At 42.9% G+C, this 12,093-nt stretch overlaps 1 protein-coding gene across 4 annotated transcripts; it reads right to left on the bottom strand.

Annotated features, from left to right (window-relative positions):
- Positions 1-488: 488 nt before the first annotated feature.
- Positions 489-11,803, bottom strand: LOC139765481 (uncharacterized). Of its 4 annotated transcripts, none has more exons than XM_071692898.1 (6): positions 10,698-10,828; positions 6,347-6,482; positions 5,560-5,659; positions 2,999-3,040; positions 2,311-2,784; positions 489-2,192 (listed from the first exon to the last, which is right to left on the bottom strand). In XM_071692898.1, exons 2-6 carry the CDS (start codon positions 6,475-6,477, stop codon positions 2,190-2,192), a joined length of 750 nt encoding a protein of 249 aa, XP_071548999.1. In that variant the 5' UTR covers positions 6,478-6,482; positions 10,698-10,828; the 3' UTR covers positions 489-2,189. The 4 variants fall into 4 exon arrangements, with proteins under 4 accessions (XP_071548999.1, XP_071548996.1, XP_071548997.1 ...); XM_071692895.1 differs by lacking the exon at positions 10,698-10,828 and adding an exon at positions 11,664-11,803 and having other exon boundaries at positions 1,612-2,182; XM_071692896.1 differs by having other exon boundaries at positions 1,612-2,182.
- Positions 11,804-12,093: the final 290 nt, after the last annotated feature.

Raw genomic sequence — 12,093 nt, forward strand, 5'->3', positions numbered from 1 at the left:
ATCGAATGAAAATTTTTTTACAGCTCGGTTTCTCATGACAGGTAACTCTGAGATGAAACTCGTCCCTTCTCTTTCGGTTTCAAGTTCAGATTAATTGAATACAGGTGACAGATGTGAAACTCATCCCTTTTGGTGAAAACAGTATTACAAATTGTTTTAAAAATTACCGTAACGAGTCTGGGCTTAATTCATTTTTCTGTCTCAGTATATAGATAATGGTGTTATCTGTATTTCTCTGTCATTGGAAAAGAAAAAAAAACCTATTTTGCCAGAGAGGTGCCATAAACAATGGGGTGTTGTGATGAGGGCTTTAGTGGTGAAGATGATGTGAAGAGTGAACACAAACACAAACGTGCAGTAAAGATAAGGGTGTGGTGAAAGTAAGGATGTAATGAATGTGAGTGTAATGAAAATGAGTTTGTAGTGAATGTAAAGGTATGGTGGTGATAATAGGGGCAGTGAGAATAAGGATGTAATGAAGATGCAAGTTAGTGAAGACATAATTTAATGATGAGGGTATAGTGAAGATGGCCTTTCACATGGCCTCCAAGATTATGCGAGCTAGGTTCAAGGCCGGCCGAAGAAGCTCCTGTCAGAAATTCGATTTAGCAAAAACTAAACATAGAATTCTTGGCCGAATGTTGATTAGTTCGTTGGCTCTGATCAGGTGTGTGGATGAGAAAATTAGCTAGTTTTCCTCCCATTAATTTTGTTAATGTGTCTACGTGCCTTAATGAGAGGCGTGTGCGTGGCCTGCCCTCTACCAGTCCTCTCGGGTTTAATGAGGTTCAGTCACAGTCCACCTTGCGCGCTTGACCGTGATTTTCTGAGTCAGAGATTAAAGCTTAATATTAAAATATTCTGGTAACAGAGTTATGGTATACTTTCAGTTGTGGATTAGTAGCGAAGGAATCGAGAAACAGTTATGATATGGTGTCAGTTGTCAGTTGTGGTCGGTAGTGTGGATCGGTAGCCTAGCAGTGGGGTTATGATATAGTGTCAGTTGTGGTCGGTAGTGTGGATCGGTAGCCTAGCAGTGGGGTTATGATATAGTGTCAGTTGTGGTCGGTAGTGTGGATCTGTAGCCTAGCAATGGGGTTATGATATAGTGTCAGTTGTGGTGGGTAGTGTGGATCTGTAGCCTAGGAATGGGGCAACAGAGTTTTGCTCTCCGTGGTTGATCGGTAGCCTAGGAATTAAGTTATCGTTTGGTTTGGTTATGCTTATGGATCTTCTTAACCATTTAAGGTGGCTTTATGGAATTTTGGAGGGTCTTTTAAACTCCACCAACTGGACACGAGGGAAATGAAAGGGCGACGATCGATCCGTCGAAACAGCGAGTCATTTCCGTTGCGAACTCTCCCTTGGGGATTATGTTGTCAGCAAAGTTAGTTTTAGTTCGTCTAGGATAGTGATTGCTTGGCTAGTCATTGACAGTGGTAGAAGAGACGATAAGTGGGTACGCACTTGACCAAGGAGCCTGCCACAGACGTGTAGACCAGGCGAATTTTGTGAACTTTTCGTCATGATTTACGAAATCTACGTTCGCCATCCGAAATAACATGTTCTTCAGTACGTAAATTCCCGTTTCTGTCTACACCATGACGGTGCTTTTTGCATTTTTTTTTTTTTTTTGTCAAGATTCGGCTGTTTTGATATATTGTTTATGTGACTAGAAATGACAGTCTCGCGAATAAGAATCAGGAAAAACATTTAGTATGGAATCCAGATTGAAATTGAGCCATATTTGAAACGGGAAGGGTAGCGTTAGTTCCATACTGCTGAAGTGTTAGCACATCACTGTACTTGTGTATAGATTAGGCCAAGACATGTTTTGCGCCTTTAGCCTTTACTTTCATTTCGTTGATGAGGTGCTTGAAAGTGTAGACGAAGACTGGAATGAGCTACTACTATTCTGTTTTGGTTGCTCTACGCTGGAAGAGGGCTGTGATGTTGTGCTGCCTTTCTCTACACCTTCCTCCTCCTCCTCCTCCTCTTTCTCACCGTCCACATCAGGCTCTTGACCAGCATCTGCCTTCGCCTTCGTTGCGGCTTCGGTTACTTCGGCCTCACTCGCCTGCTTGGCTTCAGAAACTGTACTCTTGTCAACCGTCGTGCTCGCCTGGTCACTGGTCGCGCTGCTGTTCCCAGCCTCACCCTCCGTCACGACTAAGGAGGCCTCCTGTTGTTTACTGTGGGTTAGTTTCCGTTGAGGTAACTGCGGTGATTTTTGTGCATGATTAAGGAGTAATATCATCACAAGAAATCAGTAACATGTTAACAGATTATGGTAAAGTGTTATTGGAGTACCTGTTTTGGGTCGGCGGTAGGTGAAGCGTTTGCGTTCTGCGGCTCTTTCACTACAGGTTTGACGTCGGGGTTCTCCTTAGGTGCAGGGATCGTAACTGCGTGAGAGTCTTGCAGCTTATTCTGTAAGTCCTTATTCTCTGCCACCAACTGCTCGTTGAGGGCCTTAACCTTTGACAGTTCGTTGATCTCCTCCGTCAGTTGCGCTTGCTTCTTTTGGGAGTCTATAAGAGAGGCCAGATTACTTTCCGACACGGCTTTCGTATCTTCCAGCTGCTTCTGCGTGGCTTTGAGCTCCTCCCGGAGCTTGGACATTTCCTGCTCGTGGTTGGCCAAGAGCGCCTCAGTGTCCTTCGCCGCTTTGGTCATGTGTTCCACCTCGCCGTGCAGCTTTTGGTTCGCCTCCTTCAGGGGACCCATTTCTTCCGTTTTGGCTGCAGATTCCGACTCCAGCCTCGTTATATTACTGTTAGCGTCCTGGTAGAGGGATACAGAGTATTAGATACAGGGAAGCCAACAGGAGCTGAGATGATAAACGAGAACGATTAAGTCGATATAGATGTCACTTCACATTATTTTTTTTTTTATTACCGTGGGGGAATTTTGCATTAGTTTCACACACCATGAACGACCAGGATTATGTGCAGAGAAGCAGAGAGAGTGATAGTGTGGTTGGTTGGTGGTTCCTTACCTGAAGAGAATTGAGGGCGTTGGAGAGCTCCTTCTGGGTAGTCTGCAACAGCACCACAGTAGTTAGTGCCCACCACACGGCCCTCTCACTCACCTCTCGCTTTACCTGTCTCACTGTTACCCTAATTCTCACCATCACCTTCGTCACATTCATTCACCGTCCGTATCACCATCCCCTCCTATACCTTCACTATTCCAAGAACCTTCACCGTCCCCTTAACCATCACAATCTCCCTTAACCTTTACCTCACTATCCCCCTTAACAGTTACCTAACCATCTCCCTTTTCCTTTTTATCTCACCATCTCCCTTAACCTTTTTACCTCACCATCTCCCTTAACCTTTTTACCTCACCATCTCCCTTAACCCTTTTACCTCACCATCTCCCTTGACTTTTACCCTGGCCACTCTCCTAACCGTCACCCTAGCCAGTCACAGACACCCCCCCCCCGTCACTCACTTTCCCTTCTCACCTTCACCATCCCTTAACCCCCCCTTTTCATTTAACCTCCCTCACCATCCCACTGAACTTATCCTCATAATTCCCTTAACTTACTCCCTCTCTTTCATTCAAGCCTTGGCCCTAATTATCCATTTAATCTTCTCCCTCACCCAAATCTCCATCAGTCCTCCTAACGTTATCCCTCACCATTAAGCCAAACCTATTCCCCAACCCCTACCATCCACTTGACCGTCTCATTGACCATCACCCAAACCTCCCTCACCATCTCTCAGACCCTTTGCTGCTCCATCACCTTCACCATCACCACCATCTTCCCCTTCACCAATATCTTCAACATTCCACTCAACCACGATACCGAAGCTGTAAGATTTCATCTCATATTTACCAATTACCTTCCCATGATATTTACGTCCCTCCGCTTTTCCCTGCATCGTACATCTGAATCATACATTTATTTTCCCGAGAGTTTCCTGTGCATCTAATTATTCATAGCATAATTTTTCAAATAATAAAATTTTATGAAATTTTTGTTACAAGTATTTCACAGCTATGAATTAAGAGCTTCATTATCACATATATTGAATATATCATATAAAGGTTTAATAGCTAGTAACTGACTAATATATATATATATATATATATATATATATATATATATATATATATATATATATATATATATATATATATATGGTGTGGGAGGAAAGTTGTTAGAAGCAGTGAAAAGTTTTTATCGAGGATGTAAGGCATGTGTACGTGTAGGAAGAGAGGAAAGTGATTGGTTCTCAGTGAATGTAGGTTTGCGGCAGGGGTGTGTGATGTCTCCATGGTTGTTTAATTTGTTTATGGATGGGGTTGTTAGGGAGGTAAATGCAAGAGTTTTGGAAAGAGGGGCAAGTATGAAGTCTGTTGGGGATGAGAGAGCTTGGGAAGTGAGTCAGTTGTTGTTCGCTGATGATACAGCGCTGGTGGCTGATTCATGTGAGAAACTGCAGAAGCTGGTGACTGAATTTGGAAAAGTGTGTGGAAGAAGAAAGTTAAGAGTAAATGTGAATAAGAGCAAGGTTATTAGGTACAGTAGGGTTGAGGGTCAAGTCAATTGGGAGGTGAGTTTGAATGGAGAAAAACTGGAGGAAGTGAAGTGTTTTAGATATCTGGGAGTGGATCTGGCAGCGGATGGAACCATGGAAGCGGAAGTGGATCATAGGGTGGGGGAGGGGGCGAAAATCCTGGGGGCCTTGAAGAATGTGTGGAAGTCGAGAACATTATCTCGGAAAGCAAAAATGGGTATGTTTGAAGGAATAGTGGTTCCAACAATGTTGTATGGTTGCGAGGCGTGGGCTATGGATAGAGTTGTGCGCAGGAGGATGGATGTGCTGGAAATGAGATGTTTGAGGACAATGTGTGGTGTGAGGTGGTTTGATGGAGTGAGTAACGTAAGGATAAGAGAGATGTGTGGAAATAAAAAGAGCGTGGTTGAGAGAGCAGAAGAGGGTGTTTTGAAGTGGTTTGGGCACATGGAGAGGATGAGTGAGGAAAGATTGACCAAGAGGATATATGTGTCGGAGGTGGAGGGAACAAGGAGAAGAGGGAGACCAAATTGGAGGTGGAAAGATGGAGTGAAAAAGATTTTGTGTGATCGGGGCCTGAACATGCAGGAGGGTGAAAGGAGGGCAAGGAATAGAGTGAATTGGAGCGATGTGGTATACCGGGGTTAACGTGCAGTCAGTGGATTGAAGCAAGGCATGTGAAGCGTCTGGGGTAAACCATGGAAAGCTGTGTAGGTATGTATATTTGCGTGTGTGGACGTATGTATATACATGTGTATGGGGGGGGGGGGGGCCATTTCTTTCGTCTGTTTCCTTGCGCTACCTCGCAAACGCGGGAGACAGCGACAAAGTATAATAAAAAAATAATGATAATAATATATATATATATTTTCTTTCTTTCAAACTATTCGCCATTTCCCGCATTAGCGAGGTAGCGTTAAGAACAGAGGACTGGGCCTTTGAGGGAATACCCTCACCTGGCCCAATTCTCTGTTCCTTCTTTTGAAAAAAAAAAAAAAAAAAAAAAAAAAAAAAGGTTATGCTTAGAAACCTGGAGATTATCCGTGAGGGTCCTGATCTTTGTGTCGGCCCGCTCGATGCTCTCCTTGAGCGTCGCTACGTGGTGGTTCTCCGTCTTCAGCTCCTCCTGCCTGCAACGACAAGACGTCTGTTAGTCTGTGCTGGAGTTCGAGACTGTACTGGGCAGACCACGGACGGCATGTGGCGTGTGTCCGTGTTGGTGACCACGCTGTGGTGTTCGCTAGGCGCTGTTCGTGCTGGTTGTGGGGGGTTAGCTAGGTGTTCGTGCTGGCTGTAGCGTTTGCCAGGGGTGAACTATGTCATCTCAATTCATTGGGTAACATTTTCTTGCGAAACCTGATCACATTAGTGTGTATGTTACTTCGCAGGCTATATCTAGTCATATGATTGCGGGTGTTGGTGACTTTTAAGAAAATTAACCCGCGTTTTTCCCGTGGCGTTGTAATGATAATAATAATAATAATAATGATAATAATTATAATAATAATAATAATAATAATAATAATAATAATAATAATGATAATAATAATATAATAACCAACAATAAAAACCATTGATTAATGAATGCAGCCTAAGGCAGGTAATCCCAATTTATCGACCAGTCGTTAGGGGGAGGATAAACAGCTGGGGTTTAGCTGTGGGCCGACTGACCAGCCGGGGATTTGAACCCGAGCGGGCCCTCCTTAACCCCGTAGCTTGAAGAACAAGCGAACAACGACTTTACCAGAGTCTGCGACCCACTACCGCTATATATATACCCGAGAGGTGCCATAGTACCAAGGACCAAAGGAACTCACATGGTCTTCTTGATCATGTTATGTGTGAGGAGGTGGTCTTCTATCTCCTGGTTCAGGGTGTGGTTCCTGACGAGAAGGGTGACGACCATCACCAGCAGCGTCACCAGCACCATCAGCGTCACATTCGCCATCCTTCCTAGTAAAAAAAAAAATCACACCAACAACCATTTAGTGTCACTGAGTTCCAATAAACCTTTAATTACCATAGCTGTTTCACTCCAGTAACTCTCTGAATAACACACACACACACACACACACACACACACACACACACACACATCACCATTAACCGCTCGAGTTCCGTAACTCAGAGAGTACTATGCCCCCTTCATCTCAGTAACTCTTGAGTGCTCCACAGACACACACCTTTTCACTTCTACTACATGTCCCTCTTTACCTCTGTAACTCGTTGAGTGCCATTACCATTAACTCACTGAGTTCCATAAACGTGTGAATATAGTAACTCCTTCGTGTTTATAGCATAGGTTCGTCAGGCTGTTCTTATAGGTTCGTCAGGCTGTTCTTATGATGTGTGTGTGTGTGTGAGAGAGAGAGAGAGAGAGAGAGAGAGAGAGATTAGATTCAATTCCTCGTACTTCAGGGGCGATCCTTCTCAAACCTTGCTTGCTTATGCCACGTCAAAGTGTCACGGAGTGTTTCCACCCTGTTCCCTGATGGTTATCTGCGCTGTCTTGTGGATCATTATCGTTTCAAGATGGGTTTTATGCGGAGTGATACGCTGAACAGGAGATAGTCATTCTCTTACGTTATTTTTTTTTTCTGTATAGCTGAATAAACCACCTTTGTATTGATGCTTGGCGTAAAATTACTGTTCTTATCAACTGTCGTGTCTTACAGATATTATCTCAGGAGCACAGATAATTTATTTTGACTAGAATCACATGTTTCCAATTTAAAATTTATTCATCTACATATTCCGGTTAAGGAATGTCATTAATCACTTACGAGTCATTTCCGTTAAAAGCAAATCACATTAATCTACTCATCTACGTGTAACATATTTCAGATTAATGAATGTTATTAATCTCCTCATCTACGAGTAACGTATTTCCAATTAAAGAATGTTGTTAATCTACATGCCTTATGAGAATAAGAGTCATGTTAAAAATGTTGTATGGTGAACTTAGTCAACAGCCAAAGTTCTTAAGTTTACCATGAATGTTTCTCGTGTATAGAAAAGAAAACATTATCGTAAGTGCTATGGCAAACTATAATATTCTAAAATAATTTCCCACCGAAATCGTTAAATTACGATTAAGGTGAGAAACCACGTTAAAGTTTTTTTTTTTTTTACATCTTAATATTATCTAGTAATAATATTTCAGCACATCGCACTTGTATGATTACGATATAAATCACTTTTCCGCGATTAGAATATACAAATTTCGGTCAAGTGTTCATTAATTACTATTTTGACATATATAATTGGCCATACTAAAATTGTCCTGTCCCAGAATGTTATTTTACATATGTGGACTAGACTCTCAAGGTCACACCGCGAGTGAAAGAGTGCCTCTGACGAAAATGGATTATTGGGAGCACAGTCATGTCAAAATAGCTTCTTATGAGTTTTAGAAAGATATACTTAGTATTTTGGCATTTTGTTCCAAAATATCTTTCGGCCTAACACACGAGTTTGTCAAAGATAAAGTACTTCATGTTCAAATATTTAGGGGAGTAAATGATACACGTTCTCAAGATAAAAGAAACCCTAAAGGAATTACATTTTGGCGGGCGAAGAGAGACCTGTCATGGTTCGTATCAAAGACGGCGCGAGTGTGGGCCATGATATGTTATCACGGGGCATCAGTCTTATCAGATTGTGACCGTTCATTAGCCACTTTAAGAGAGTGAATTGCACATTGTTCTTGGCTGTGTCGGGAGGGAGTTCTACAGGGGGACCCCGTCTCGAACTCGCGTAGTTTTAAACTTTGGTATACTGTCAGTTTTCTTACTTTCAACCTCGCTGCCCCTCCTTAGTTTATTCCACTACTCTGAGAGTATAAAAGTGTTTATTTTACATCTTTATTTTTGAATAACTCTTTTGTTGCTTTTTACTCACATCACGGAAGAACTGCTCACAGTCGACATGCAGCTGGTTTAGAAACGTGAAACGTTGTGTTTATTTCCCGTCTTTCTCTCGTGTCTTTAATGGAGAGCTAATCTATGGCCCCGAATCTCCCGCTGTGACAGTTTTCTTAACGCTTTCTTACCCTTCTCTGGATCTTCTTGACTAGTTCTTTGGGGCTTCTCTGTACAAGCAAGTTGACCAGATCCGAGAAGCACATCCTAGTTGGTGGCTTAATCCACGCAAGTAAATGTGTTTCTTCTATTCGTCAGCAGTTTGTCTTCTGAACCATTCTCCTCCTGTAATTTGGGCCCTAGCGACAAGTTAGGTGCATTGTTAACTCCCCGTAGTTCCCCTTACAGAAATTTACGTGGGTTATCCCATGTCCCAGCTCTTCATACCGTAGCATTCGCTGGGGCTGCTATACCACACTAACATTATGAGAGTTTGTGTAGGCCACCTTGTGAGGCGATGTATTCCACCACCCATTGCCACTTCGCGTCTCTCATCATGACCTGAGCATCGTCTGCATACACCTCCACCGGGTGATCCTGAAGACCAAGTGGTCACAGGACCGACCCATGTAACACCTACTTGTAGCCTTAACCCATTTTGGGAAGGCTTCTCTGACACGTATTCCATGACTAAGGCAGTTTCTCTCTCTCTCTCTCTCTCTCTCTCTCTCTCTCTCTCTCTCTCTCTCTCTCTCTCTCTCTCTCACACACACACACACGCCTCTTAGGGATGTCTTTATTTCAACATATAATATTTTCCCATGTATCCGCGTTGTTCTACAATACAGCTGTGTCTCCTCTGTGAGCAATCATCCTCTTTTCGATGTATCTTTTTCTCTGTGTTTTAAAGGCCATGGGGCTTAGGGATCCTGGCCTGTAACTGAGTATGAGATTTCCCCGGACACCACACTACCTTAAATGACAGTCATTAAAAAAAAAACTCACTCCCACCACATTTGTTCATACGTTCGGTTAGATGTATTTGAACACTTCAGTTAGCACATATAGAGTGGCACTACGTTACGGCCACATCTTATACGGCTCCATGACCTTGGAATTTAATTCCTTTGATATCCTCTATGGCATTTTCGTTATTTCCAATGCCTTTTCCACATTCCATCCCACTGCTGTTGACTCAGGTTTGTGTCTACCACTGTGAAAACACTAATAAATGTGTGTGTGTGTGTGTGTGTGTGTGTGTTATATTACCATTTACAGACATTTGATTTGATGAGTAATTGGTGATCATGTTATTCAAGAGCAGGAATATTCAAGAGGATTCCTATAGTTATGATGAGCAAGGTCTCTCGCTTGTGGTCATGGGCTGCTAAGATTCCACTTTTCAAAGTTAAATAATCGTAAAAAGGAAGGACGTGAATGGTTATGTTATCCCACGAACACACACCACACACACCTGCCTCACTCATGCCACTGTACATTCATATTACATAAAAAGATGACAGTTATCGTGATGTCACCCACCAGCAGAAAACGTGGCACAGCACCGTTTTCTTCCGTACATTTATCGCCCGCCAGTGTTGCCAGACATTATGGTAAGTATGATCCGGTGAACGATATAGTGAGGTATATTGTACTCACAACACACGCCGGATGACTAGGCCTTAAAATTCACAGAATGATTTAATACTCTGACAACGTAGAGGTGATCACAAGACAGATTTGGTTAGGTTTATGTCTGCTGTAAACTGAAAGCCAGGTATATATATCTGACGAAGCTTATCAGAACCGAATCACTACACTGAGAGCAAATATTAAATTGTTGTCTAAGCATCGACCGTGGATCACATTACTGATATCAAATGCTTGGGATTACCCCAAGATTCTGCTCGCCCCATCTCAACGATTTTTTATTTTTATATATATTCTTAACGTTAGATTTTCTAAATGTCGTAAAGGCATTAGTGCTAGCTCTAGTGATGGATACTAGACGTCTATCCGTCACACGAGGGGATATAGTTCTGGGAAAGGGACAGGACCTTTTGGGTTCAATGTGATACGTCCAAAAGAAAAAAAAAAGCGAGATGAACCACACCAGAAATGCTATTGAGGACATGTCACTCGAGTCAGTGCTGGCGCCCCCGACCGCCACACACACCCGGCTTATCAAGCATTGTCACAAACAGCGAAAACCATCGCTATACAAACGCGTCATTGTCTAATGTGTACACAGATCCCCAGTTCGTTCATTTGTACGTAGAATTCTACATATAATGTAAATGTTACTTACAGAGTTTGCAAGGAACAGCGATGGATTTGGAGGTAGCTATCGTGACGTGGGTTGGAGAGGACTGTGGTGCGCGGGGCCGCTGACCAGTCGTCAGTCGCTGCCAGAGCTCGCCACACATTATAATTCGTTATCACCGAATTCTCAGATTAGCAAACTACATCACAATGAGAGGATGATTAGTTTTATAAGCCCCGGAGATGAATTTTGTCTTTTCGAATTATGTATAGAAAAAGAATTCACAGAAATTGTAAGAATGTGCACGGTGTTTTTTGTTCAAAATAATGTTGATCACCTTTTCATCATGTGGCCAGATTCTAAGATATGGACACAGCTGCAGGTGTAGTGTTAACACAGATGTGTGGACGTGTCACCAGCCTGTGACCATACAATCCAACGGCATTACCACAGTTCACCAGATTGCTCAGTTTCCGTCATACGTGGCATCTCCCTTGGAGCATTAATACTAGTATTAGTCAATGGTTATATGGTGACCTCAATTTCGCAACGTCGTGCTCAAGGGTCGTATGGGCATATCCGAGTCGCACCGTCGGGCTCAAGGGTCGTATCGGCATGTTCGAGTCGTACCGTCGTGCTCAAGGGTCGTATCTTGTTCGAGTTGTTCCGTCGTGCTTGGGTCGTATCGGCATGTTCGAGTCGTAGAGTCGTGCACAAGGACCTTACCGTCATGCACAGGGGTCGGACCGTTGTCGAAATAAGCTTTAACGTGGTAGTTATTTTGCGACTTGTCGAAACCAGTGGGTCAGACAGTATTTTTCTGACTAGTTCACGTTTTAGATAGTGCCAAGAATGACACAGTCTGCAAAATAAAGTGTGACTTACCGTTGCCAACCAGATGTAAAAATATCCTATGCGTAGACGCAGAATAAGCAAGAAGTATGAGGGTAGTCTGTCTTAATGTGCGAGACACAATTGTGAGAGAAATACACAAAAATGAAGAGTATTTACGTGTGTTCTGACGCCGGTATGACATTGCCTAGCAGTGTCTCCCGTTATCACGAAATGGCTGGTTTGATAGTCCCTCAGGACAGACGCAGATGTTGTGTGTATTGCCTCTCCTGACACACTTGTGGCCTGACGATGCTCTTCCTTATTCGTCAGTGTCCGTAGCAGGTGGTGATTACGTAACCTGATTATCAGGCGATAACTGAGCAGCCTTAGAGTTAGAGCCAGTGGTAAACTGGAGAGATGATAAGTATATGTCTGTTTTCACTGATTCTGTAAATCTTAAAGAAGACTCATGTAAATTTAGATATATCAGTAAACATGGTTCTTATACACACACACACACACACACACACACACACACACACACACACACACACATACATATGTAGATAGATAGATAGATAGAGAGAGAGAGAGAGAGAGAGAGAGA

The sequence above is a fragment of the Panulirus ornatus genome, chromosome 55 (genome assembly GCF_036320965.1).
Source record: "Panulirus ornatus isolate Po-2019 chromosome 55, ASM3632096v1, whole genome shotgun sequence".
Lineage (NCBI taxonomy): Eukaryota > Metazoa > Arthropoda > Malacostraca > Decapoda > Palinuridae > Panulirus > Panulirus ornatus.